Raw genomic sequence first — 26,362 nt, forward strand, 5'->3', positions numbered from 1 at the left:
TCAATATTTAATTGTGGTGTGTAGACCAACTAGCTCACCTAATTTTGCACCACAGAACGACTGCATATTGGTTACAAACAAAGTAAAAGTAAGTTGGAAAACTGAACTGTAAATTTATGGAGATGGAGACATTGAAAGCCCGTTTTAAAGTCACATTTTAGAGAATGTATACAGGCTATGCATTAGAATTGGCCGGTCAATGCATGTGTTAAAATACAGTAGTTTGGCACGGTTTTAGTTCAGGCTTTTGACAGCCGACAGCTGTCAACGATAACAGTTTGTTTGAAGTCATATTCTTTGCAACAATTTATGCCATCCAATTCAACAGGTAGCAGCCACTGAAGTATTGTACACTTTTTCTTCTATCAACTAATGATTCACTAGACCTACGATTACACACCTAAAACCCCACATTTCCGCCTTAAGTGGCCTACCTACACCTCAGCACACAGCTGAGAGCCAGGCCCTCCTCATGGTCTCATGGTCTAAATTTAAAGCTGTCCCAGCCTTAAAAGGTCCTGACGGTGTCTTGTGCATTCTGCCGAGTGGCAGCATTATTTTTGTTCAGTGGACTGCCATCCTGTCCACTGCCCCTCACCCTGCTGCTTTGCCCAGATCTGGACTTGCTTAATCTACTTTTGGAATAGCACACTCTTTCTCTTATTGTCAACTATTTTGGATTGGTACATTCTTAATCGTGGTGAGTGATATATATATATATATATATATATATATATATATATATATATATATATATATATATATATATATTTTTTTTTTTTTTTTTTTTTATTATTATTATTATTATTATTTATGAATACGTCTGTCTCTAATACCGAGAAATTGTTATTCTGTCTTATGTAATTTGGTCGTCTTTTAAAATCCTGAATCAGTAAGGCCTGAGACCTTCTTTTAACCACTTTATTGATTCTTTTGGTTTAAGAATGTGTTCGAATTCAGATTTTTTTTTTAGTGTCCCTTATACTAACAAGGTTTGACTAATTTATAACTGTGGTGTCCTTGTAGATTAGACTGCATGTGTCATTGAAGTAAAATGTCATCCTAAAAGTAGAGTCTAAATCTATTCCATTAACTTTTGCTTAACCTTCAAAATTTGTATGACTCAGATCTTCTTTTTGTGCACTCTATGCCCTCATTGCTTACTGTCCAGTTTACTGTTACTATCTCTTTACAAATAAAGAGTCACACAGTACACGCTGTTTTCTGCAGGTGTTGCTCATCAGAAAATACATTTTTCTGTCTATTGTCATAAACTGCTGATCATATCATGTTGATCTGTGGTTACATAATGATGGGCCTATGCCCAATGGGAGCTGCTCATGTTTTCAAGCTGTATAACCTTATACTTACTAGAGTAGACTGATTGGTGAATCCACAGAAAATGCATCTGCAACAATCTTGATAAACGTTTTTACTTGTTTTCTTGTTTTTTTAAGGCTATGCCAACTTTGGCTTTCGGATGTGAATGGTATTTTTTTAACTAGTTATATACCAAACGATTATTTGGTTAATCAACAAAATAATTAACAGCTTTAGTACCTAACAAAATGTAATATATTACTGTTATGTGTATTTTGAGTATATATAGACTATTATTGATTCAACCCTTAAATTAAGATATTCCCCAAACACAAACTGTTCCCTTTGGATGTTCTCATCAGTCACTGGATTACATCACACAACACTTTGTTTTCCAGTTCATCACAAGTTTATCACTTTTATAATTCCACATGTGGAAGTGAATGTTCTCTAAACTCTCGTGCAATCTGTAAAGACACAAAACCAACATGTAGAGTGTTGAGGAAAACAATGTTTATTAACTGCTGCTGCTTCATTCAACACAGTAGAAGTAGATCTTAACCAGAGCTAACGCTTTAACTGCTCACACAAAACAAAAATCATAACTCTGTCTTAACAACTTTACCATTACTTCACCATATCTACTCACTATCTCCTTCTCCTGCCCTAAAATAACCCCAAAATAACCAATTTAGTCTGTAATAATAACAATGAGATTGATTCACAGAGCTGGTTAAGTAAAGAACAGTCAACATATAAGTTGGCGGAGTGGCCCTCAGGATGTCAGGATCAGTACAAGTGACGCAGAAGCTGCAGCATCAGCATCAACAGCAGCAGCAGCAGCAGCAGCATCACTATGAGAGCAGCTGTCACCTAAGCACCAAGTCGTCTGTTAGCAAGCAGTCGTTCTCCACTTACAAGACCTCCAGCCGTCGGTAAGAGGATGTGAGGCGAAAGGTCCAAAATGCTTATGAGATGGTTGATATTTGAAATATGCAAAAATGGGGTTCTCTTAATGCAACCTACTACTTCCATAACCTCGGAAGTGGTGAATGCATTCAAGCAGACCTCTTTCAAATATTCAACACTGTACTTTGGTATGGTGTGAATGGTGTTCGGCAGCATGGAGAGAGAAAACATGCAGCTCAAAGTGTGTTTTTATGTAGAGCAGGTGATGTCTTTCCGCTGGTCTTCATCTGCCCATACTGTACATGTTCATTTTTTAATGGTGTCAGGGTTTTGTATTTTTCTAAGAACACATATTGTTCTCCTTGAAGCTGTTGCAGAACAGCTCATTTTTAAGTCTTTTGGGCCAAGTTTCAAGTCAAGGCCCAAGTCTGCCTATCTGTATATGCAAATTACAAGTCAAGATACAAATCTCTACAAGTCTCTAAATGCTGACCAATAATACCAGTATATATTTCTGTTATTTGTGTTTTTACAAAGCTTAATGCAAGTAATCTTTCTATTTCTATGCAAAGGCCTAATAATTGAATACTTAGTTGCACAATTATACAATATTATTGTTCCAGGATTTTACTGAAGTGTCTGAGTCAAGTCCAAGTGTCAAGTCTTGAGTCTACTGGGCTGTTTGTAATGTTTGTAACTATTAAATCTACATAGCAATAGTAATGTGCTCATGTATTTATCAGAAAGAGCACTGCTTGATTATTATTTGGTCAATATTGAAATCACAATTATTCAATAAGATTACTCATTGACTTTTGGAAAGATGTGGCATTTATTGAACTTAAAAAACAGTGAAAACACCTTGAACTGTGACATTTCCTTTATTACTTTTCCCATTGAACTTTTTGAATTCCCCTTCAGAACAGAAGACAAAATAAGAGTTTACTTGCAAAATGTAATGTGCAAAATACTAATTTTTTCATAATTACATTGTTTTTGTGATCGTTGGGAGCCAAAATCGCAATAAAAATTTGATTAATTGCACAGCCCTATGTACGTGTATCTCCGCCAAGGAGGTTATGTTTTTTGCATAATAATATTTTTCAGCAGGACTACAGGAAAACTACTGGCCAGATTTTAATGAATCTGGGGCGGATACACAAATCATTTTTTGTTAACATTGCGAGATAGGGCAATTGTGCCGCATTCATCTGGTGCTGCAATAATCAGAAAAGTTAGTTCCCCACTGGGAAAATTAACACTGCATTAACATTGTGAAATAGGGCACGCCTCGGTTGAGGTCTGCGCTCTCTAAGTGCCTTTTAGTTTACTTTAATTTGTACCATCTTAAGAGTAGTCTGAAGCTAAGTAGCTAAGTTTGTTTTCCATGATGTGAACTTAAATATCTCTGGCTTTTGGACTGTTGATTGGACAAAATAAGAAATTTGAAGATGTTAACTTGCAAATTGCACTGTACATGTTTCACTGCTTTCTTAGAGACCAAACGAAAAAAATGATCGTCCGATTAATCAACAATTGCAATAATTGTTTTAGAGAGATATAGATTTCCTTACTCTTTCCAGTTTTTGCTTTATACCACAGGTCTTCTGCAGGAAGAATGTGTGCAAAACTAAACATGTCACTAGAAATAATAGAGGTATAAACCACCTGTTTCGAATGTTATCACTCCATTGAATGGTCTGGTGTTTTGTTACTTCTATTATGTTTAGTCAGATTTTCATTTAATTTCGCTTGTATGTGAAATTCTGTGTTAGAATCAAATGAGGCTTGATCAAAGTAAAGTCTAGAGTAAGTGTAAGTGTGAAAGAAGCACTGTCTGTCAAACACCTTAGACTGATGTATACTGTATGTTCCGTGGTATCACTAACTCTTGTCAACATGTAATATGGTCAGAGGTTCTAGGGCTTAGTGTGCATGTTGGAACCATGAGAGCTTTCTAAACGGGTCAGGGAAGGAATTTCAGCTGTAGTGAATGGCTGCCAGATATATTCATGGACAGCCAAACTATTTTTGTAGGCAGGACATGAGATGTTGCCATTAGGCCAACTGTAAAGACACTGTATTGAAGTCATGAAATTGTAAACGGTTGTACTCTGGCTTCCACGGACGTTTAATAGCTAATAGCTCTAGTATCCATCGTCAAGTTGACTGGTCAGTGTTAGTCTCTTTTAAAAATGTGTAACTAGTCCTACATCTTGTTTCTGGTAGAAATAATAAATTGCATACAAAAGATTCCAGTTTTGTTATTCCAATCTTAAGATTGACACATGCTTTAGCTTCTCAGACTGCTTTTATCAGCAGTAAAACTTTTTATACCATTGACTTTCTTACACACTGAACCAAAGACTTCTTTTCAGAACACCTGGTGAGTCAGCAGTATAAATAACTTCTCGACACTGTAGAAAATCTTTTGTGAGACTGAGGTCTGTCTGTCTCTGCTGTGCTATTAGATCCTTCCAACGACTTGATCCCTCCTCGCCAGTATTGAATAGAGTGTATCAAAGCCACGTTATGCCACTACTCCTCTAGGCCAAATGAATAGACTAGGACAGACTTGAAAGAGATTGAGTGAAAGCAGGGCTTTAAAATTAATCTTTCTACCCTGCTGCATATGCACCAGTTTCGGCTCCATTTATAAACCCAGTGGACAATAAGGGAGGCCTGAGAGGCTGATAGGTGAATGAGTCAGAGTATAATATGGGTCAGTGTTCTTGAAGATGGAAAGAAATGCATCTTCCATTTTTGAATACAGCATATTCTGAATGTGTCTTTATAGAAACAGCACACGTATTTAAAGTTTTATAAATGCAGAGAGGAAGTATGGTTCATATAGGTCATCATTTTTATTTTCCACTGCAGCTTTGCAATCTTTCTGTTAGGTATGTTTTGTCTCATTTTTTGTCATTACAAACAACTGTAGAAGTTACATTTAAATTAGTCCTGTCTGTCCTCCTTTTACAGATGTAATTTATCCAAACGTTCATCTTTAATTAATAATACTGAACCAGTCAGTAGTAATCAGTAATTAATATTGGAATTTAGTTTGTAACATTTGTCTGCTATGGTTTAAGCAATAGAAAAGTTAGTTACAGGAAGGTATATTCAATCAACGGATAACAATGGCATTATTTTTAGTGTCAACAAAAAATACCAGCCCCTGCGTATAGCCCCTCAGCCCCAAGCTTATTTGATACTACTGAACGGGGTCACAAATATATTGTTTAAATTTTAAATAAGACCCAGTAATTTCCTAAAAACACAGGGCACTGTAGTTTGATGCACATGTTACTGAAACAAGAATAAATAGTGTTTTTGTTGGGGACTGTTTTGAGCTGCAGATTAATACACTTTAGTATTTACAGCAGAAGGACGGTGTATGTGGGATTGACTCAAAATAAACTACAGTTCCCATTTTCATCACCCAGTGCAACAGTATGGCTTACTTATGTGTTTTTAATAGTTTTGGTACAACAATGGAGGTCTATGGCACAAAGGAATAAGCTATATCAGACTTTGGCTACACAGACAATACAAATAGTAGGATTAATTTGTTGATGGCAATCATGGGATTTATTAAAAATAATTTAAAAAAATAACATTATTAGCCCTATTCTTTAAGGTACAATGTGGCTTTTATGTAGAAAAGTGTACACCATAAACTCTGTTTGGAAATACCATATGATGCATGTTGGTGTATGTAGTGCAAGTGTTGTGATTGTTGTCTGTCACGTCTAAGACTGCAGACCACTGTGAAGACAGAGAAGGGGAAGGAGGTGGTTAAACTGAGCCCGCTACCCAAGAGAGCCAAACGCACCTACCTGGCGATGGACACAGATAAGGAAGTTATCGGCTATGTCATTCCCGTATTTAGAGCCAGGTGAGTGAGGACACTGCAAAACGCTGATATTGATAATGTACAATTGTTTCGCAGTTGATGACACTAAATTAGATAATTTCATATTTCACTGTAAGTCTAAACTGCTCTCACATTGGTGGTTTGTCGTGCACCAGTCATGATGTTGTCCGCGGTCTGACGGAGGCCCAGGAGGAGAATGTTACTGAGGAGGGGATTAACTATGTGGCCATGAGGAACCTGTTTGTCAGGGAGGCCAGGGAGGCTATGGAGGTTAAAGTGGAGAAGAGAACAAGAACAACTCATATCAGGGAATCTGCCGAACGCATGGAACTATGCAAGACGGTAATTTGCAATTTGCAATAACAAGGATGTGTCCATTTTCAAATAATCAAATCGTTCACATGAAATGCTCATGAGCTTTAAATGACAATCTGACTCCACTCTCTTGCTCTAGATGGAGGAGTGGGCAGAGTTCCGTAAGAAAATGAACCCAGACAGCCTGACACACCGTCCAGAGTTTATCGTCAAGCCCCGTGGACAGACTGTCTGGGAGGGCAAGACTGTCAAGCTGCACTGCACAGTGGCTGGATGGCCTAAACCCAGGATTGCCTGGTAAGACACACTCCAAGTTCACTGGTCCCCACCTTCTCTGAGTCACAAGAAAAAGAGGCCGATGAGAGGCAATCAGTCATGTGTGTGTCATAGAGAAGTTTCCATCCAAAGCTCTCGTCATCAGCCAAATCGGTTTTCCACTGTCGCAACATGAACACACACACCCCAATGCAATCACAGATTCTGAAGACGACTGAAAAAAAAAACAGCTGTCTTTCTGCTGTCTCCAAGGTACAAAAACAATGTGCTCATTGATGCCAAGGCTCACCCCGAGAAGTACGCAGTCGAGAGCAATTACAACATGCACTCCCTGGAGATCAAGAAGTAGGTAATCATTAAGCTCTCACTGCACGGCCTCTGTTGGAATTCATGAGAAGTACCCAAAAATGCACATTACCCCAAACTGAATATTTTATGAAAATATTCTGCAGAGTGATGAATGCAAATGAGATGCAGGTAATTCACCATGTCTGCACGTTTTATTTTCAGCTGTGATTTCATCGACACTGCTCAGTATCATGTCTCTGCCCTCAACGTGAAAGGGGAAGTTTCCTCTGTGGCTACTATTGTTGTCAAAAGTAGGTTACCGTTTTTTTCTCGTCTGTCTTCTTTGCAGCTGCTGCTCTATCCTCCGGTTAGAGGTCAAAGTTTAAAGTAGAGGTTTAAATTAACACCACTGTAAACACAACATGTCCCAACTGTTCCAAATAGTTGTGTTAGGATCTGGTAGAACATGTTTGACTAAAGGAAAAGTCCTAAATATCATGCTTAAAGTGTAGCATATTTTCTATTGTCAACTGTGTGTCACTTAAATCTCTTGTTATTGATACAACACAGTTACTGAACAATATATTTCTCTGCAGGGTTCCAGGAGGGCAAGGAAGCAGGCCCACTCGATCCTAAACCACGTGAGTCACTTTAAATAATTATTTTTAGTTTTTAAGTGAAGCCATTTCAATTCACATTTCAAAGGGTAATTAAAAGTACTCTACATTAGACATAAAATAATGCAAGTACAAACTAAAGCTGCACTAATCAAATGTTTTTATTTATATAAACAATAGAAAAATGTGTAACGTGAAAGCCATTGCTCATAGTTACAAACTCAGAGAACTCTCCAGTCACTCTCAGCTCTGCGGAGTGTTTTAGCATCTGTTAGCTCATTTTGTTTATCAGCCCCATCTCCAGCCAAAGCAGGCAGCTGTTTTCAGAAAACAAGCTCTAAAACCCACTATACACTACCTGCTCAACTTCAAATGGCAGACGGACAAAGTTACCAACTAGCAGCTGAACACAGTTAAGCATTTAGCAGCTAAAGAGACAGATATTTTTACTAAGGAGTTGGTGGAGACCAAAATCAGAGCTAAAGGGAGTAAATGTTGGACTTGCACAAAAACACAGCTTCAAATGAATAATAATGTCTGCTACATGTGTAAAAAAAAAACACATTCACCATAAGGTATTTGTTAGTTTTGTGTCTGCAACTTGCTGCGCACCCCCAAAGTGTTCAACCAGTCAATTAATGCAAGTTCAATGTTTTCATAGCAGTGGGTTTTAAAAAATAAAATTAGGACAGAAGTTTTTATTACAGAAAATACATCAGGACAACATACATCTGGACATTTTCCACACGTTTTTACAAATTAATTTGTATATTTTGCGAGAGGTAAAGTGTGCACACAAGAGCAAAGAAAAATATGTCAGGGGAGACTTGAGAGAAAATAGAATAAAGATCAAAGAGGTTTGCTAGAATTAAACATTATAGGCTCACTGATTCAAAACCTTCACAAAATCTGGCTGAAAGGGCCTTATGTGTATGACCCACTTTGTCCAGAATTTAATGAACACATTTTTCTGAAGACGGAAGAGAAAAAGTAATATTTTCCATAAAATAAATTTCAATTATTATATCTATCCACTCCTGTATTGCTGGGGGTTCAGGCAGTATTGTGGAGGGGTTCAGGAAGTAACCAGTACCTTGTGAGTGCTTATATACTGTGAGGAAAATAAGTATTTGAATACCCTACTATTTTGCATGTCCACTGTGAGAGACATAATCTAAAAAAAAAATCCAGAAATCACAATATATGATTTTTTAACCATTTATTTGTATGATACAGCTGCAAATAAGTATTTGAACACCTGTCTATCAGCTAGAATTCTGACCCTGAAACACCTGTTAGTCTGCCTTTAAAATGTCCGCCTCGACTCCATTTATTATCCTAAATTAGATACACCTGTTTGAGGTCGTTAGCTGCATAAAGACACCTGTCCACCCCATACAATCAGTAAGAATCCAACTACTAACAAGGCCAAGACCAAAGAGCTGTCCAAAGACACTAGAGACAAAATTGTACACCTCCACAAGGCTGGAAAGGGCTACGGGGAATTTGCCAAGCAGCTTGGTGAAAAAAGGTCCACTGTTGGAGCAATCATTAGAAAATGGAAGAAGCTAAACATGACTGTCAATCTCCCTCGGACTGGGGCTCCATGCAAGATCTCACCTCGTGGGGTCTCAATGATCCTAAGAAAGGTGAGAAATCAGCCCAGGACTACACGGGAGGAGCTGGTCAATGACCTGAAAAGAGCTGGGACAACCGTTTCCAAGGTTACTGTTGGTAATACACTAAGACGTCATGGTTTGAAATCATGCATGGCACGGAAGGTTCCCCTGCTTAAACCAGCACATGTCAAGGCCCGTCTTAAGTTTGCCAATGACCATTTGGATGATCCAGAGGAGTCATGGGAGAAAGTCATGTGGTCAGATGAGACCAAAATAGAACTTTTTGGTCATAATTCCACTAACCGTGTTTGGAGGAAGAAGAATGATGAGTACCATCCCAAGAACACCATCCCTACTGTGAAGCATGGGGGTGGTAGCATCGTGCTTTGGGGGTGTTTTTCTGCACATGGGACAGGGCGACTGCACTGTATTAAGGAGAGGATGACCGGGGCCATGTATTGCGAGATTTTGGGGAACAACCTCCTTCCCTCAGTTAGAGCATTGAAGATGGGTCGAGGCTGGGTCTTCCAACATGACAATGAGCTGAAGCACACAGCCAGGATAACCAAGGAGTGGCTCTGTAAGAAGCATATCAAGGTTCTGGCGTGGCCTAGCCAGTCTCCAGGCCTAAACCCAATAGAGAATCTTTGGAGGGAGCTCAAACTCTGTTTCTCAGTGACAGCCCAGAAACCTGACTGATCTAGAGAAGATCTGTGTGGAGGAGTGGGCCAAAATCCCTCCTGCAGTGTGTGCAAACCTGGTGAAAAACTACAGGAAACGTTTAACCTCTGTACTTGCAAACAAAGGCTACTGTACCAAATATTAACATTGATTTTCTCAGGTGTTCAAATACTTATTTGCAGCTGTATCATACAAATAAATAGTTAAAAAATCATGTATTGTGATTTTCTGGATTTTTTTTTTTTTTAGATTATGTCTCTCACAGTGGACATGCACCTATGATGACAATTTCAGACCCCTCCATGATTTCTAAGTGGGAGAACTTGCAAAATAGCAGGGTGTTCAAATACTTATTTTCCTCGCTGTATGTTCATCAGGATGCCTTGCCAGAAAATCAACATTTCCTAAAAACTAATGTGAAAAATTGCAGGGGCAGATCAGTGTTTAGTAAGCTTTTTAGTGCTTTATGAAACTCTGCCCAGAAAGGTTTTATCACCCGATACTGCCAGTGATTGGCTTCATGAAACCCACACTGTCTCCAACATTTGGCGTCCCCTCCAGCAAAATGTGCTGTTTTTATATAGCACTTTTGTAGTCTTAACAACTACTCAAAGAGCTTTTACATAGTACAGGAACCATTCACCATTCACTGATACTGCCGTACAAGGTGCCACCTGCTCATCAGATAAACACTCACACACGTTTACACTCCGATGGTGCAGCATCAAGGTTAACTCAGGGTTCAGTGTTTTGCCCAAGCACACTTTAATATGGGACTGCAGGGCCAGGGATTGAACTACCAACCTTCTGATTGGCAGGCAACCGCTCTACCACTGAGCCTAGTAATGTTTTTAATTTCTTTATTTTTCATCTGCAGATGGTTTCTGCGCTGAGCATGGTGTCACTTTTGAAACAACCATCATTGACAAATTTGAAGTGGCTTTTGGCCGTGAAGGCGAGACATTGAGTCTGGGCTGCACTGTCATTGTTTATCCCACCGTGAAAAAATACCAGCCTGAAGTCGTCTGGTACAGAAACTGTAAGTAGAAAAATGAAATTTAAATAGTTAATTCTTCCTTTTTAACCAATGTATGTTAACACTACATGTAACATTAAACGTTTTATTTAATCCACTATATGTATCCAATTACATGTCTTTTGGTTTTGACTTCCCTATCAGCTGTCCCCTTGAAGCCCTCTAAATGGGTGCACACACACTGGTCTGGGGAGCGTGCCACATTAACACTTGTCCACCTCAACAAGGAAGATGAGGGCATGTACACCCTGCGCGTCAACACCAAATCCGGCTTTGACACCTACTCTGCTTATGTGTTTGTCAGAGGTAAGGTGCCCGATCGATATTTCACCTAAGCTGATTTCATTACAAGAGGGACTCTTGAAATCCAGCTTTTTAGTTTTGTATTACATTGAAAATGTAATTAATCTGCTGTATAAAGCCATTTACCCTCAAGTCTGTGTTGAATTGTACAGTTTTGAACAATACAACTGTTATGTAAAAAGTAAAGCAACTTATTACAGATCACCACAAACAGACCTGGTAGGAAACCATTCAATTCTGCTGTGTCTTTAAGTGACACACCGCTCTCTCTGAGGTGTTTGGTTTCTACTGAGGAATGTTGCTTCTATATTTGTCTGCGTGTCGGAAAGGTCGCCACAAAGAGTGTGATCTGAAGTAACAATCAGTGGGTTTATGCATAAGAGGGAATCTTTGATATTCCCTTTAATGTTATTAAGACATAAACTAATCTATCATACAGTACTGCTACACATTCTGTCCTGTAAAGGTGTAAGAAGGTCAGAAAATGGAAACTGAGTATGTAATCAGCCTGATTTAGAAACAGCAGCACTCACAAGTGCGTGCCTTCTTAGATATGTGCGTTTTGCTATGCCAGATGCCGATGTGGAGGTGGAGGGGGTTCCCGTGGCCCCCCTGGATGTGCGCTGTCATGATGCCAACAAGGACTATGTGGTGGTGACCTGGAAGCAGCCAGCGGTGGAGGGCAGCAGCTCCATTCTGGGATACTACATTGACAGGTTGGGCAGCCCACTCTTTCTTTTATTATGTTCATTGTTTAATGGAGAAATTATTATTTAGTTTCATCTGATTTCTTTGGCCAGGGTACAATCCTACATACAGATTTTACAGTACAACTGGTCTTATTTATGCTTTTTCTGTGTAGAATAACTTATTCTGCAGGCACATTCCACTAGCCCAAATTCCTCCTATATTTCCACCAAATTGCCATCTTGACAGATAAATGTCCCCTTCCAGAAAACACCCACATACATCCCTACCGGTCTACTGTAGCTGTCAATCAGTCACTGTGAATTACAGTGTTGCTTGTGACAAATCCAATTTATATGTGTTTTCTGTGCAGGTGTGAGGTGGGCACTAACCACTGGGCTCAGTGTAATGACGCCCCAGTGAAGTATGCGCGCTTCCCTGTCACAGGACTGGTTGAGGGGCGTTCTTACATCTTTAGGGTGCGGGCCTTGAACAAGGAAGGAGTCAGCCGTCCGTCCCGTGTCTCCGAGGCCGTGGTTGCCATGGATCCCTCCGACAGAGCCCGTCTACGAGGTGAGAGACACACCAGAGTCCCGCTGACACACTGCAACAAAGCCAACAACTGCACTTTTATCATGTATTTCTTTTACTTTTCCAAACAGCTGGCCCCTCAGCTCCTTTTACTGGGATGATCAAGTTCACAGAGGAGGATCCCACTGGTATGACAGCTTCAAACTCTGTTATTTAGATTACAGAAGGAAAGAAATTATTAAGGTGACATAATGTTAGAATTAACAGGGGGGATGGCCAAACGGGAGGACCCTAGTGATGAGAAGACCGGTTGTTTAAGTAACCCTTTATATAAGCTATAGTTTAAAGATTATTATAGATCCAAGACAAAACTGACTGCCCCACGGACAGCGCCTTGCATTTGTCAATACACAGCACAGTCAGGCTACTGATATTTCAGAGTGATGGTCGGTCCTTGGATTCTAACTTACATATACCTCAGTCAGATAAAGTATAAAATTTGATATTATTATATTATATCAGGCAGACTAACATATCCAATAAACAACCCCTCTGCCCCTGCACTCTCTCTGCTACTTGGGATGGATAGAGGGGACGGCAAGTTAACAAGGGGTCATTTTGTTACCAAGGGGGATGCCCTCACCCCATCTTAAATCACTTACTACTTGTAGGGCTGGGTATCTAAACCTCAATACCTTCTATGTATTGTCTGAAATTTGTCTGTAGTATGTAAAAACTTTCAAATATCAAAAGCTGGTATTAAATGTCTGGTCAGATTTTTTGTCTAGTTTACTGATTCTTTAAATGGATTTCCTGACCTAAATCACGAAAGGCTGTATTTTCTTCAGGCAAATTTCTTTGATGGTTGCTTTTGCTAAGTGAAATGTTAAACACTGTTTATTTGAGAACTTTGGCATATTATTTTAAATGGAGAAAAAAATGGTTTTGTAGAAAGACGTGATTGTAATCCTCAAAATAAAATATTGGAAATACCGTTTAGGTATCAGTATTGAAAATGTTCAAATAATAACCAGCCCAAGTGACTTTAAGTATAATTCACCTGGTTGAAGTCACTTCCTCTTGCCTCCTCAGTGGGTGTTGTCCCCGGAGAACCCAGTGATGTTGTGGTTACCGAGGCAACCAAGAGCTACGTGGTGCTCGCCTGGAAGCCTCCAGTTCAAAGGGGTCATGAAGGAGTCATGTATTACATTGAGAAGGTGAAGAGAAATGCTAGACACATGCAACCAGCAACGAGGAGTGGCCACTTGCAAGCACACATTGTCTCATTTTAAGCCACAAGCCAAATGGAACCAATGCTTTAAGAAATACCTATGGCCTCTTGTATGTTATTGTACTTATACATGAAGACTAATAGCATGGAGGTCTAAGCACCTTCTTACCTTTCCTTTATATACTGTACAGTGTTATCTGCTATTGACACGTCACTGGTTCTCTGTCGACCACAGTGTATTTTAGGGACAGACATCTGGCAGAGGGTGAACACTGGTATGCCAGTCAAGTCTCCCCGCTTTGCCCTGTTTGACCTGGCAGAGGGGAAATCCTACAGCTTCCGTGTGCGCTGCTGCAACTCCGCTGGCGTGGGCGAAGCCTCTGTATCCACAGGAGAGATCACGGTCGGAGATAAACTGGGTGAGCCGGCAAGACCTGCATTTATATTATGTACAGGTGTTAGAGTTCATGCTATTGCTGGTTTATTGTTCAGCCATATTCCTTCATTAGTAAATGTAATCCCAATCCATTATATTCCCTTTCTTCTCACTGTAATTACTTACTTCCTGTCCTTATTTTCTTACAAACCTCTTTCTTAACAGACCTGCCCTCAGCTCCAGGCAATCCAGTGGCCACCAGGAACACTGACACCTCAGTGGTGGTCACCTGGGGGGCCTCTCAGGTCAAACACCTGGTCGGCTACTATATTGAATATACCGTGGTGGGCACTGATAAGTGGATTCCTTGTAACAACAAACCTGTCAAGCAGACCAGGTAGATACAGTTGAAGATAATTCTGGTTTCATGAATTCAGAAGTTGTTAAGTGCGGAAGCACATTGGCTTCACAAAAGAAAAACAAAGTTAGAAACCTTATCTCATAAATTACTCATTACATCAACACTTAATCTCATAATTAGGAGAAAAAGTTCTTTGAGAAAAGTTAAGCTATAGTTATCAATCGTCGCTAACTTAGGCTACAGGATAAAACACTGAGTAATGATGCGTTTTTATCTGTTTTTATTTACTTAAATATATCTTTTATATGTATCTTATACGAGATCTGATCTCGTAATTACAAGATCTTTTCTCTGATTATGAGATAGTAACTCATAATTACGAGATATAGTGTCTAAATCACTTTTCTTTTGTGAATGCAATGTGCTTTCTTAAGTGCTTAAAAAGATGAATTGATTGCAAAAGTACATTACCACAATGTACTCATGGTTGTCAGCAAACCAGAATTTTATACAAACATTTCTTGTTGCTGTTCTACTGGTTGAAATATATTTGGTGTTCAAATTTGATAACTGCAAACTGGAATTGCTAAGACCCAAATGTTTAGCAAGCTAACTAGTTTTAGCTTACCTACAGATGTACCAGAATTTTAAGCAAGACTGTGTAATGTTTGGTTAAGTGCTAAGTGACAAGTGAATTATGGGGTAATGAAAAATGTAGTGTCTTAAAATCAGCTAAGTGAAGCCAGTAATGTCAGTTACACAACAATATTTGCAAATATTAGCTGACATTATGTATAACGGTGGCGACCACAAGCTACTGGTCATACCAGACCAAGGATGGTGACAAGGTACAACGGCGGACTCAAATGCACGACTCAGAGAGGTGTCATAAGTAACAGTCTTTATTGTTCCAAGAACAAAATGCAGGCAGAGGTACAAAAACGGCAGGCAAAAAATCGTAGTCGAGAACCGAAGCAAAAGGTCTAGAAACACTGGAAAACAAACACTGGGGAAAACCGCTGGAGAGAGTGACATAAGTTCAACTACAATCTGGCACTGGGAAGTGGGACTGGTGAGTATTTATGAATGGGGAAGCTGAAAACAAACAGGTGAAACACATTAGGGGCGGGGACAGTAATCAAACAGGCAGGAAAGCAAACAACGGGAGGAAGACAAGTGACCTGGGATAAGAGCGACTAATGATGTCAAAATAAAACAGGAAGTGCAAATGAACAAAACACACAATAAAAGCAGGAACATGACAGATGGTTGTAGCAATTAATCTTTTCATTTGTGAGAGGAACAATTATTTATATATTTAAAACTTACAAAGTCTTGCTTGGAAAGTCAAGGTTGGTTAGCTTAGCTACTTTGGCTATCAATTTTCAGAGGAAACAGCAAGGGAACTAATGCTTCATAAACTAACTTTAAAGGAACACGCCGACTTATTGGAAATTTAGCTTATTCACCGTAACCCCCAGAGTAAAACAAGTCGTGTCTCCGTGCGTGCTGTAACGCTGCCTGACGGACCAGCATTAGCTTAGCCCAGCACAGATCCTGCAGGTAACTGGTTCCAACTAGCCTTCTGCTCCGAATTGTGACAAAAGTGACAAAATAACGCCAACATGTTCCTATTTACATGTTGTGAATTGTAGAGTCACAGCGTGTACAAAAAAACAACGTAACATGAGACACAGCCATCTTCTAACAGTAAACAAACCGGGAACTATATTCTCAAACAGGCTTGCTGCGAGCATATCACTCCACCCAAGTACTATATTCTTCCGCCTGAGAATATAGTTCCCGGTTTGTTTACAGTTAGAAGACGGCTGTGTCTCATGTTATGTTGTTTTTTGTACACGCTGTGACTCTATAAATCACAACATGTAAATAGGAACATGTTGGCTTTATTTTGTCACTTAATTCGGAGCAGTAGGATTGCTGGAACCATTCACCTGCATGTTCTGTGCTGGCCTGATGCCGCTGGAGCCGTCAGACAGCATTACAGCACGCACAGAGATGAGAAGGATATGTATCAACTTGTCTAACTCTGGGGGTTATGGTGAATAAGCTAAATTCCCAATAAGTCGGCGTGTTCCTTTAAATCTAATCTTTTGGTCGTCATTTAATTTTTTGTGTTAAGATTGCGAAAATTACTAGTTCTAAGTCTTTATGTTGATTAAATCAAAGTGTTATGATAATATGACTCTTTTCACTTTTGTCTACTGTTTCATAGGTTTGTGTGCCACGGCCTGACTACCGGAACAAACTGCGTGTTTAGGGTCAAGGCAGTCAACGCTGCAGGTTACAGCCAGAGCTCCCCCGATTCTGATGCTGTGGTTGTGCAGGCTGCCATCTGTGAGTATCCTCACAGCTCGTCTTCCTTATTCACTTTGCCCCTTCTGCTCCTTCCCCCCAGCTATTTAAACATTTATTTATTCAGGGAATGATCGCTGAGAATATACACGCAACATAAAACTTACACACGTGACCTCTGAACTCATCTTTTTTTCATGCACCATGTTAACTCATCAAAAATCTGTAATCAATATTGATTTTCTCAGTTACTTTATACATCTTTCATTCCCAAATATTTTGTTGTGATAGAGTTAGCTGGCCAAATAGCTTCTCTTTCTTGTATATCTTGAGTTTTATGAATGCAAGTGGCACATGTTTATATGTGACTGCTGGTTGATATATATGCATGTGCCTGCCTGACATACTCATAACTAACACTGGATTTTGTCATTTTGCTGTTTCCCATTGCTTCATTTATTAGTGACAAAGTTAAATAACAAAGTAGATAACATTCTAATAATGCTTCTGTTGTATGCAGGTATTGATTTATGTATTAATTTGTTTTTGCTTGAGTTCTGTTTTGCTCTTTGCCAAGGTGAAGACTAAAACATTGTTTTCTTAAAGAGCATGCACAATGAGAGCCTCGTCTGGCTTTCGGAGATTTTCGTAGCGTGAAAGTTATCCTGCTTCTGGCCTTGAGTGTAAGTACTTTAATCATTACAATGACCCTGAAAAAGTGTGTTGCTTGTGTGTCCCAAGCATGTAGCATGTTCAACTGTAGACTAATGACGATTACGATCTATGCAATATTTGGCTAATGCCAGGCCATCTTGATGAGATTATGTATCGGACTGAATTTTTCATTAACGGGGAAACAAACAAATAGGGGCTGAATATCTGAAAAATATCTTCTTTAACACACAAATTCACTTCAGTTTGTCTTAAAAAAAATGTTGACCACCTTATTTACTTTTCTTCGCAGCCGTCCCTGGAAAGCCCACCGGTATGAGTCTGGTGGAGGCTGTAAAGGACTACATGGTGCTGGCCTGGACTGCGCCTGCTAGCACTGGAGGAGCCGATATCAGGGGATATTTTGTGGACTACAGGACTGTGAAGGGAGACGTTGTTGGAAAATGGCATGAAATGAACCACAAGGCTTTGACTACTACCTCCTATAAAGTAAGTTATTTTATTTCAAGCACACATTGACCAAATTTCCAATAAATTTGTTTTGGCTTTTCTATGAATGAAGGAGTGATTATCAGTCACAATGTCCAGTGTCATCATTCTGGATTTTGTCAAGTTTGCAGTATATTTGCCAGCCCTAAAAATGTATTTTAATCCTTTCTCATTATCTGCATTGTTTCTCTGTTAGGCTGAAAACCTGAAGGAGAACGTCTTCTACCAGTTCCAGGTGCGCGCTATGAACATGGCCGGCGTGAGTAAAGCCTCTCTGGCCAGTGCAGCTCTGGAGTGCAAGGAGTGGACCATTACTGTGGCAGGTATGAGAGTCAGTATGCTCACCAAAACTAGGCCAGTAGATATTAGAGAGGAAACAATTAGATGATTATTTGACAACTATTCATGGTCAATTAATCATTGCAGCTATTTAAATAAAAATGCCAAACATGATCAGCTTTTTAATTGTTAGAATGTAATTATTTCCCTTGTGATAGTAAACTGAATCTTTTGGCTTTGGACTGATGGTTGGCCATAACAAGCAATTTGAAGATATCACCTTGGGCTTTTTTTTTTTTACTCTTACTAATATTGTATATACCAAACAAGCCAAAAAAACTAGAGACCGTTACCTCACTTTGTATTTTTTCCACAATGCATTTCAGATAGCCTATTCATAGGATCAGAATACAATACATACATATTTTGTGCTATGCTAAAATGGACAATACAGTGTGTTTTTAATACTAATGCAATTTAAATACATCTTAAAATATATCAATTTATTTTACTGAATTTCTATTCCTTTTTTAAAACCATTATTTTCTTTTTATTTTAACCAGTTACAGTTTGTTTGAGATTCCAAAATGATCTTTTGGAATGATCCCACATCATTCAAACTATCTCTGTTTATCCTCCAAGGGGCTCCTGTTGGTCTTCATGTGCTGGAGGTCCGTGACACCTCTGTCGTGGTCCTGTGGGAGCCACCTGCATTTAATGGCCGCACTCCTGTCAATGGCTACTATTTGGATGTCAAGAAGACCTCTGCTGGAGAGGAAGGCTGGAAGGCTGCTCATGAGAAGGCCAACAAGATGAAATACATGAAGGTCATTAGGATGAATAGATAGTTTAATTGGATCTGTGTGTGGTTATTCTTTAGCTGAGATGTGATGGTCAAATTTGATTTTCAACATGTCCTGTGTGTGTGCGTGCGTGCGTGCGTGCGTATGAAATAATGACGACAGTGTTCTCTAACTGTCTCTCCCTTCGACTCCTCACGTGCTGGCTCAGGTGACAGGGCTGAAGGCTGGTACATCCTACGTCTTCCGTGTACGTGCTCAAAATCTTGCTGGAGTTGGAAAGCCCTCAGCAGTCTTAGGTCCAATCCTGGCCCAGACTCACCCTGGTGAGTGTGATTGTTATGTAACTCACACATTGCGTTGCATAGTGTTCCTACGCAGTTCTGAAAAATTAGGGGAAATGGCTAATTCTCAATACTGATAGGTGAATTAGCTTTTTATATATCTCTAAGCTGACTGTCATATCTAATATTTCATCATTTGCTACTGTAATGTATGTTATCGTGAGAATCAGGAGCTGAAATCTGCCAATGGTGCACACACACTGTAACCATTTACTCTCCTTTCCTCAGGCACCAAAGAGATTTATGTGGATGTCGATGATGATGGTGTGATCTCTATGATCTTTGAGTGCTCTGAAATGAAGGAGGGCTCTGAGTTTGTTTGGTCCAAGAATTACCAGACTATAACAGACACCTCTCGCTTGACTATTATCACTGAGCAGGGCAAGTAAGTATCCTTTGTGCCCAATTTCTCATGCAACGTCCAGGGACCACATTTACTCTCTTGCTCTTGTTCCAGGCTTGTGTGCAAATGCAAAAGTTCTTCCTCTTTCCTCATACCTTGTTGTCCCCACATGTCCTCATCCCCAGGTCCAGAGCTATCTTCAACAGTCCCTCCCTGGAGGATCTGGGCATATTCTCCTGTGTGGTCACCAACACTGAAGGCATCTCCTCCAGCTACACACTTACTGAGGAGGGTGAGTCAGCCCACAGTCTTGGCATCTCTGCTCCTGTGCGCCTGAAACTTGATTCACTTGTCATTTGTTTGGGTGACGTAAGAGCTAAAGGTGTGAGGAGGGCTTGATGGACTGTGTATACTCCTGTCTCTGTTATCCTCTTTCAACAGCTGCATCAAATTGACCTCTGTTACACTCTGGTGTGTGTGTTTGTCTGGAAGGTTTTCTCAACTTATTCAGTGCTGTCTGTCAAAGTTGTTGTCACATAATAAGGTTGTACTTGACATGTAGTATTTTTGTCAGCATTAATAATGTGCTTTTCTAAGATACTGTCAAATAGAAAAAAACAGTAAAACTAATAGTAGAGGGGTTGATGCTGAAGGGTTTGGCATTCACCTATTTTGCTGCTGCTTCTGTTGTTTTTTTTTGTTGTTGTTGTTACTTGACAGGTCTCAAGCGTCTTCTGGACATCAGCCATGACCACAAGTTCCCTGGTGAATATCCAACCACATCACATACAGTATACTGTTAATACCATCACTTATCAAGACCTCAGATTTTATTTATCAAGAGCTTACAAAAATGTGATTTTCTCCAGTTATTCCCTTTAAGAGTGAAATGGCCATGGACTTGCTCGAGAAGGGTCGCGTGCGATTCTGGACTCAGGTGGAGAAATGCACTTCTGCCTGCCAAGTGGAGTATGCCTTTAATGATGTCATCATTACTGAGGGACAGGTAGGAATCAGTACTTGTCGTCCTGTGAGTCCACTTCTATTTTGGAACGTCTTCCACAAACTGATCTTGTCTGGGTTTCTCTACATCTTTTTGCTTCCAGAAATACACAATGAACTTTGACAAGTCCACTGGCATCATTGAAATGTTCATGGACTCTCTGGAGGTCACAGATGAGGGAACGTTCACCTTTAACCTGGTGGATGGCAAGGCTAAGGGTACCACCAGTCTGGTGCTCATTGGAGATGGTAAGGCAGATTTTACTTCCATGTTGATGTTATGCATACAGATTTGTCATTATATTAGTTTTAATTGTGTATATGGAATGGACATGCCCAACCATCAAATTGCTTTTGAAGGCTACACACTTAAAGCCTTCATTTACTGGGTGTATTTCATTTGCTGCAGTTAAAGTATTTGTCCATTGTGGGGCAGCAGAAGACAACCTTTCCTTACTGTCATGTCTGTTTGCTGATTTTCCAATGCACTCTTTGCTATCCAGAGTTCAGGGAGCTTCAAAAGAAATCTGAATTTGAAAGGGCAGAATGGGTCAGGAAACAAGGTAAGGGATCTTACTTTTCGATTACATAAGATTTACACTAATTACACAAGTATGTTTTGATAATTATTTCATTGACCATCATCCACAGGTCCTCACTTTGTCGAGTATCTCGGCTTCACTGTTACTCCAGAATGTAATGTGCTGTTGAAATGCAAGGTAATAAAAGTAACTGTAGATATTTGTACTGCTGTCAATTATTTTCTTTTATTAAAGGAGCATTACAACTGGTTGCAATTTAGGTGACAACACTTAATCCCATCTCTCTTCTTACGCTCCACAGATAGGAAATGTCAGACCAGAGACTGAGATCACCTGGTCTAAGGACAGCATTGAAATTGCAGAGGATGATGAGGACGCTCAGAAAATTGAGAGAAAGGACGGGGATCTGACCTTTAATATCGGAAAGGTCAGCCCATTAGACAGAGGCCGTACTGTACATTGGGAAGAGTTGTGAGCTTATGAGTAAAGGGCAGCTGACTGATGCAGCTGATGCTTCAATCGTAGACCCAGACTAGATGCTACGCTGCCAACCATCCCTCTCTGACACACAGAATCATAAATGGTGAAACACTTCTAAAACATATCCACATTCCCGAGTCCTGCTGGAGTGCTGCTGGAGTCAGCACGTCAGCATGTCGTATTTGGGAATCAGAATAAAACACGTTGGGTACAACGGACTACCTATTTTGGAGCTTTTACTTTTAATTATATATTTTACATTATACACGTATATGTCATGCTTTTCAACATCTATGCCCATATAGTGTAAATACATTATATGGTTTATCTGTGTGATTAATTCATACACTTCATTTCTAACACTATATTCAATTTAACTTCTCTGGCCAATTTACTTAAACATTTTAAAGCTGTCCTTTTTTAATGATATCCATGTGGTCTGTCAGACAGTGTTGGTGCCAATTAAGTTAAATTGATGTTTCAAGGTACTTGTACATTGAAACTGTATAAACATTACTCATAAAGAGAGGGTTGGTGTCATTGCATGAGCTAAGGAGAGGCGGCTTGTCCATCGCCACTCCTGTCAATCGCACTTCAATTAACTGGCTTATCTGTCTAATTCACAGTGGGTTATTAAGCAGGAGAAACCGAAAGAAAAAGGAAAAAAGCCAACTGCAGAGGACGTTCCCCCACCACCAAGACCCAAAGTGTGGACATAATCTTTGCTGCCATAAGTTTACGCCTATAATTTCTCCATGTGTCCTCGTCGTCTTACTGTTTTCATGTTTTCATTTTAACGCCTGCAGCATCCCGGGCAGGAGAAAAGCTTGCCTTTTCTGCTCAGTTGGTCTCTGTCTGGCTGTTCTACTGTCTTATTATCTGTCCCAACATACTGCATTCCCCTCTGTTTGATTTAGAAGGGAATTATTTACTGTCTCAAGGATACTAAAGCTGCTTTTACTTAAACTCTAGATCTCCAAGGCAGATGCAGGTATTTACGGGGTCATCCTGAGGGACGACAGAGGCAAAGATAAGAGTACCTTCAATCTGACAGATGCAGGTAAAGTCTCTTTCATGAAATTTGTGAGTGTAAAAGTGGAAATCAGTCTTGAAAAAAAAGTATAATAATAATTGCTGTTATCATCCTTTTTCCCAGGATACCAAGCTGTAATGAATGAGCTGTTCAGGGTTATTGGTGAGTCATTTAACTTCGCACTTACCAAGCAGTGATGAAGCACCACACACTAGAAAAGCACCGACAGAAGCAGAATGTGCATATTTACAGTATATTTTCCCACTCCATGAAATATTAACAAATAGAGACTGAAATATTTTATGCAGTATTATATACTATTAATCCATATGGTTTCCATTGGATGTAGATAAATACCTGCCTTTTTATTCTTTTCCCTCCAGCCAACTCCTCCTCTGAAATCACAGTCGTCAGTACTGAACATGGCATCATCCTCTCCTCTATGGTCACATATTACAATGAGGAACTGCGTGTTGGTTGGCTCCAAAAGTATGTAAAATCAACCTTATTCACGTACATATTTGACATCCTTTTTTTTTTCTTTTTTTTTAAATCTCCTGTCTGGCAAACAAGTGCACTTCCACTGAACCAATATAAACACAACCATTTAAAACTGTGTAGGTTAATGCTGATGAAACCAAACTTGGATCCTGAATTTGTGTGTGGTGTCCGTGCACTGGATAATGAAATATGCTGTATCTACACTATGTGAAATATCTTCACCGGTGTTATAAAATATTAGCTTTACTTGACTTTTTTTATTGGTTTATTTCTCAGGTATAAAACAGATTAATATAATGAAAGTCAGATTTGGCAAAAGAAATGCAAATTTCTGCAGTCCCTGAATAAGTTGTTATACATTAAAATAAAACAACAAGACGAACAAAAACGAGACAAAACAACATCAAAGCACATGTACAGTAGGATACAGCATCAGAGAAAGAAAACAATTACAAAACAGACATATACAAGCACATACGTACAACAGTCAGAACTTAACATCACAAAGGACAGAAATGTATTCTTATAAGCAAATACTAAGGACTTATGTAGCAAAAAATATATCACAAAAGATATCAAATATCATGTTGGCATTGTTGTTTCTCCAACAGTCAATTTTTCAGCTTTCTAGTAAAAGAAACACAGGTTTTAAGTCTCTTTCAAATCAGTTGGAAGTCTTTTCCAGCCATGTGATGCTCGGAAAAGAAAAGGCTTCAAACGTTGCATGTACTGTATATGATCTCCGTAGGCTTTAGGGTGGTTTTACATGTCTGTGACCAATAAGTAAAGCAATATATGTAATATGAGGGAGAATCATTGCATTCACTATATATTTTTTGCTTCCATAGATACATAGTTTCTGATTACTAATATTGCACAGTAAGACAGTTTTTAAATTGGACTACTTTGACTGTAATTGTCAATCTCAGCTCTCCTGCAACATCTTCCGATAAATTCTATGAAAAAAATCCACAGAAGGGGGCTAAATCTCACCAACTGGTATTGATACAGGCCACCTGTATCAAATATCTCATTGTGGTATAATACAAGGACGATTGTGCAGATTTTCAGTGTCAACGGCAATTACTGCTTTCCTGTCTGAATCTGTCTTTTCAGTGTACTTGATACTTTCAGTAAACAGTCCAACCTAAATTGATCTCTATGCTCCCCATTTCTCCATTAGAGATGCTAAGATTGCCGCCTCCGAGAGAGTTAAGTCTGGAGTCACAGGAGAGCAGCTTTGGCTTAAAATCAATGAGCCCACTGAGAAGGACAAGGGCAAATACACCATGGACATCTTTGATGGCAAGGACGGTGTAAAGAGAGTCTTTGATCTGAGTGGCAAGGGTGAGTGAAACTTTAAAGAAAATGCTTCACATTGCTTTATGCTGATAGTTTTTTTTATGTAACTATTATCAATAATACGTTTATGGTTTCTGGTGCAGCATGGGAAGAGGCATTTGAAGAATTCCAAAGGCTCAAGTAAGTAAACAAACTTGATCTGACTCGATCTGTCTGCTGTGAATTTCTGTTTGAAGCGGATGGTTACACAAATAAATACTAACAGTCATCACAAACTTAAAATAGACTATGACTAGAATATGTACTTTGTAAACCCTTTCAGAAGCCCTCAAAATATATTTCCTCAAATTGTATAGCTTTAGGGGGAAAATGTTGGCCACTGTTCTGCCTGATATACCATTCTAGGATGCTTCTGACAATGCCTGTGTCCTTCCTTCCACAGGGCGGCAGCAATCGCAGAGAGAAGTAAGTGGTTATTTATTCTTTGGTTTCTCCCAAGAGACATGGCTCTATGACGTTATGTAACATTTTTCTGGATGTAGAGGCTATTTCAGTTTTAATAGAATTGTATAGTGTGGTTCAGTGGAATTGAAGATACATGAGTGTATTGGCCATCATAATAACTAGATCTCATTCATGGAAAATGGTTTTCCAGAAGATGAAATGGCTATATTTCTGCAATGTGGAATTGAAGAAAAGACATTTCCAGCCAAAGCATAATTAAAATGTCCTTTGTGCAATAGAGTTACAAATATTGTGTGTTTTATGAAGGATGGTTCAACAGTTCAACAGTCAGTGTCGGGTAATAATACATTGTCAACAGGCAAATTCTCCACAGCTTGACTGGCTGACTGATGGTTGACATTTGCATCTTGGCTCATTATTGTATTTCTTGTTTAGATCGCGCTCGTGTTGTTGGAGGCTTGCCAGATGTGGTTGCGATCCAAGAGGGCAAGGTAAATCAATGAGATATTCAGTGTGCTAATACACTTAAACTCTCTGTCTCACCTTCCTCTTTCTTTTATATTGTCTCATGTTGGAGCGTCTCTTCCCTCTGAACTCTGTGGAATCCAGATGTGTATGACAGACATCAAACCCCTGCAATCTTCTTTTTCTCTTTAGTCCCTGAACCTGACTGGCAATGTCTGGGGCGAGCCGGTACCTGAGGTCAGCTGGACGAAGAACGATAGAGAGCTGGTATCTGACGAGCGCTACAAACTCAAGTTCGAGCACGGCAAGTTTGCCAGCATCACAATCGCCGCTGTCACCACGGCTGACTCAGGCAAATACGCCCTCCTGGTCAAGAACAAGTACGGCACAGAAGCTGGCGAGTTCACCGTCAGCGTCTACAACCCAGAAGAGGAGGAGAACAAGGAGGAGAAGAAAGGCTAAAGGATGATGAAGTGTAATGAAATAAAGCAGAAAAGATGAACGACTGGGCTATCTCCGAAGCATTTTACCCCCGGCACATGCCGGTGCACTTAGCAGTTTAAATAAATGATTAATACAGCTGCTTCCTCCTGTGTCTTTATGTGCTGGGCTAAAGAGCTTTGGGCATTGCTTGTTGAGGAAGCAAACAATGAATGTGGTAGAGAGGATAATTGTGTGCTTGTAGTTGCATGTTACATGTGAAGTTTAATCATGGGAGGTGGTTGATCTGTCATTAATCTTTGTTTTAGCAATGAAAGCCAGCAAGATTAAGGTTTTATCTTTTTTTTTTTTTAACTATTCTCACATTTGGAAAACCTTGAACCTGTGAAACCAAGTTATGCCTGAGGTTTATTCACTGTAAAAAGAAATAAAGGGAAAAAAAACCTGATGTAATGGCTTTC

At 39.5% G+C, this 26,362-nt stretch overlaps 1 protein-coding gene across 3 annotated transcripts; it reads left to right on the plus strand.

The window, feature by feature from the left end:
- The first annotated feature begins 544 nt into the window (after positions 1-544).
- On the plus strand, positions 545-26,362 carry myom1a (myomesin 1a (skelemin)). 3 transcript variants are annotated; one of them, XM_028592256.1, is made up of 38 exons: positions 545-700; positions 2,048-2,255; positions 5,987-6,127; positions 6,262-6,448; positions 6,561-6,718; positions 6,950-7,042; positions 7,208-7,296; positions 7,582-7,626; positions 10,780-10,941; positions 11,083-11,244; positions 11,816-11,957; positions 12,302-12,501; positions 12,591-12,647; positions 13,552-13,676; positions 13,926-14,109; positions 14,292-14,463; positions 16,664-16,785; positions 17,708-17,904; positions 18,101-18,227; positions 18,826-19,010; positions 19,195-19,309; positions 19,556-19,712; positions 19,856-19,962; positions 20,391-20,435; positions 20,540-20,676; positions 20,777-20,921; positions 21,176-21,235; positions 21,324-21,391; positions 21,516-21,641; positions 22,321-22,401; positions 22,667-22,754; positions 22,851-22,889; positions 23,111-23,216; positions 24,412-24,575; positions 24,674-24,710; positions 24,973-24,995; positions 25,431-25,486; positions 25,653-26,362. In XM_028592256.1, exons 2-38 carry the CDS (start codon positions 2,101-2,103, stop codon positions 25,920-25,922), a joined length of 4,527 nt encoding a protein of 1,508 aa, XP_028448057.1. In that variant the 5' UTR covers positions 545-700; positions 2,048-2,100; the 3' UTR covers positions 25,923-26,362. The 3 variants fall into 3 exon arrangements, with proteins under 3 accessions (XP_028448057.1, XP_028448059.1, XP_028448058.1); XM_028592258.1 differs by lacking the exon at positions 2,048-2,255; XM_028592257.1 differs by lacking the exon at positions 22,321-22,401 and having other exon boundaries at positions 546-700.

The sequence above is a fragment of the Perca flavescens genome, chromosome 12 (assembly GCF_004354835.1).
Source record: "Perca flavescens isolate YP-PL-M2 chromosome 12, PFLA_1.0, whole genome shotgun sequence".
In the NCBI taxonomy this organism is placed as follows: domain Eukaryota; kingdom Metazoa; phylum Chordata; class Actinopteri; order Perciformes; family Percidae; genus Perca; species Perca flavescens.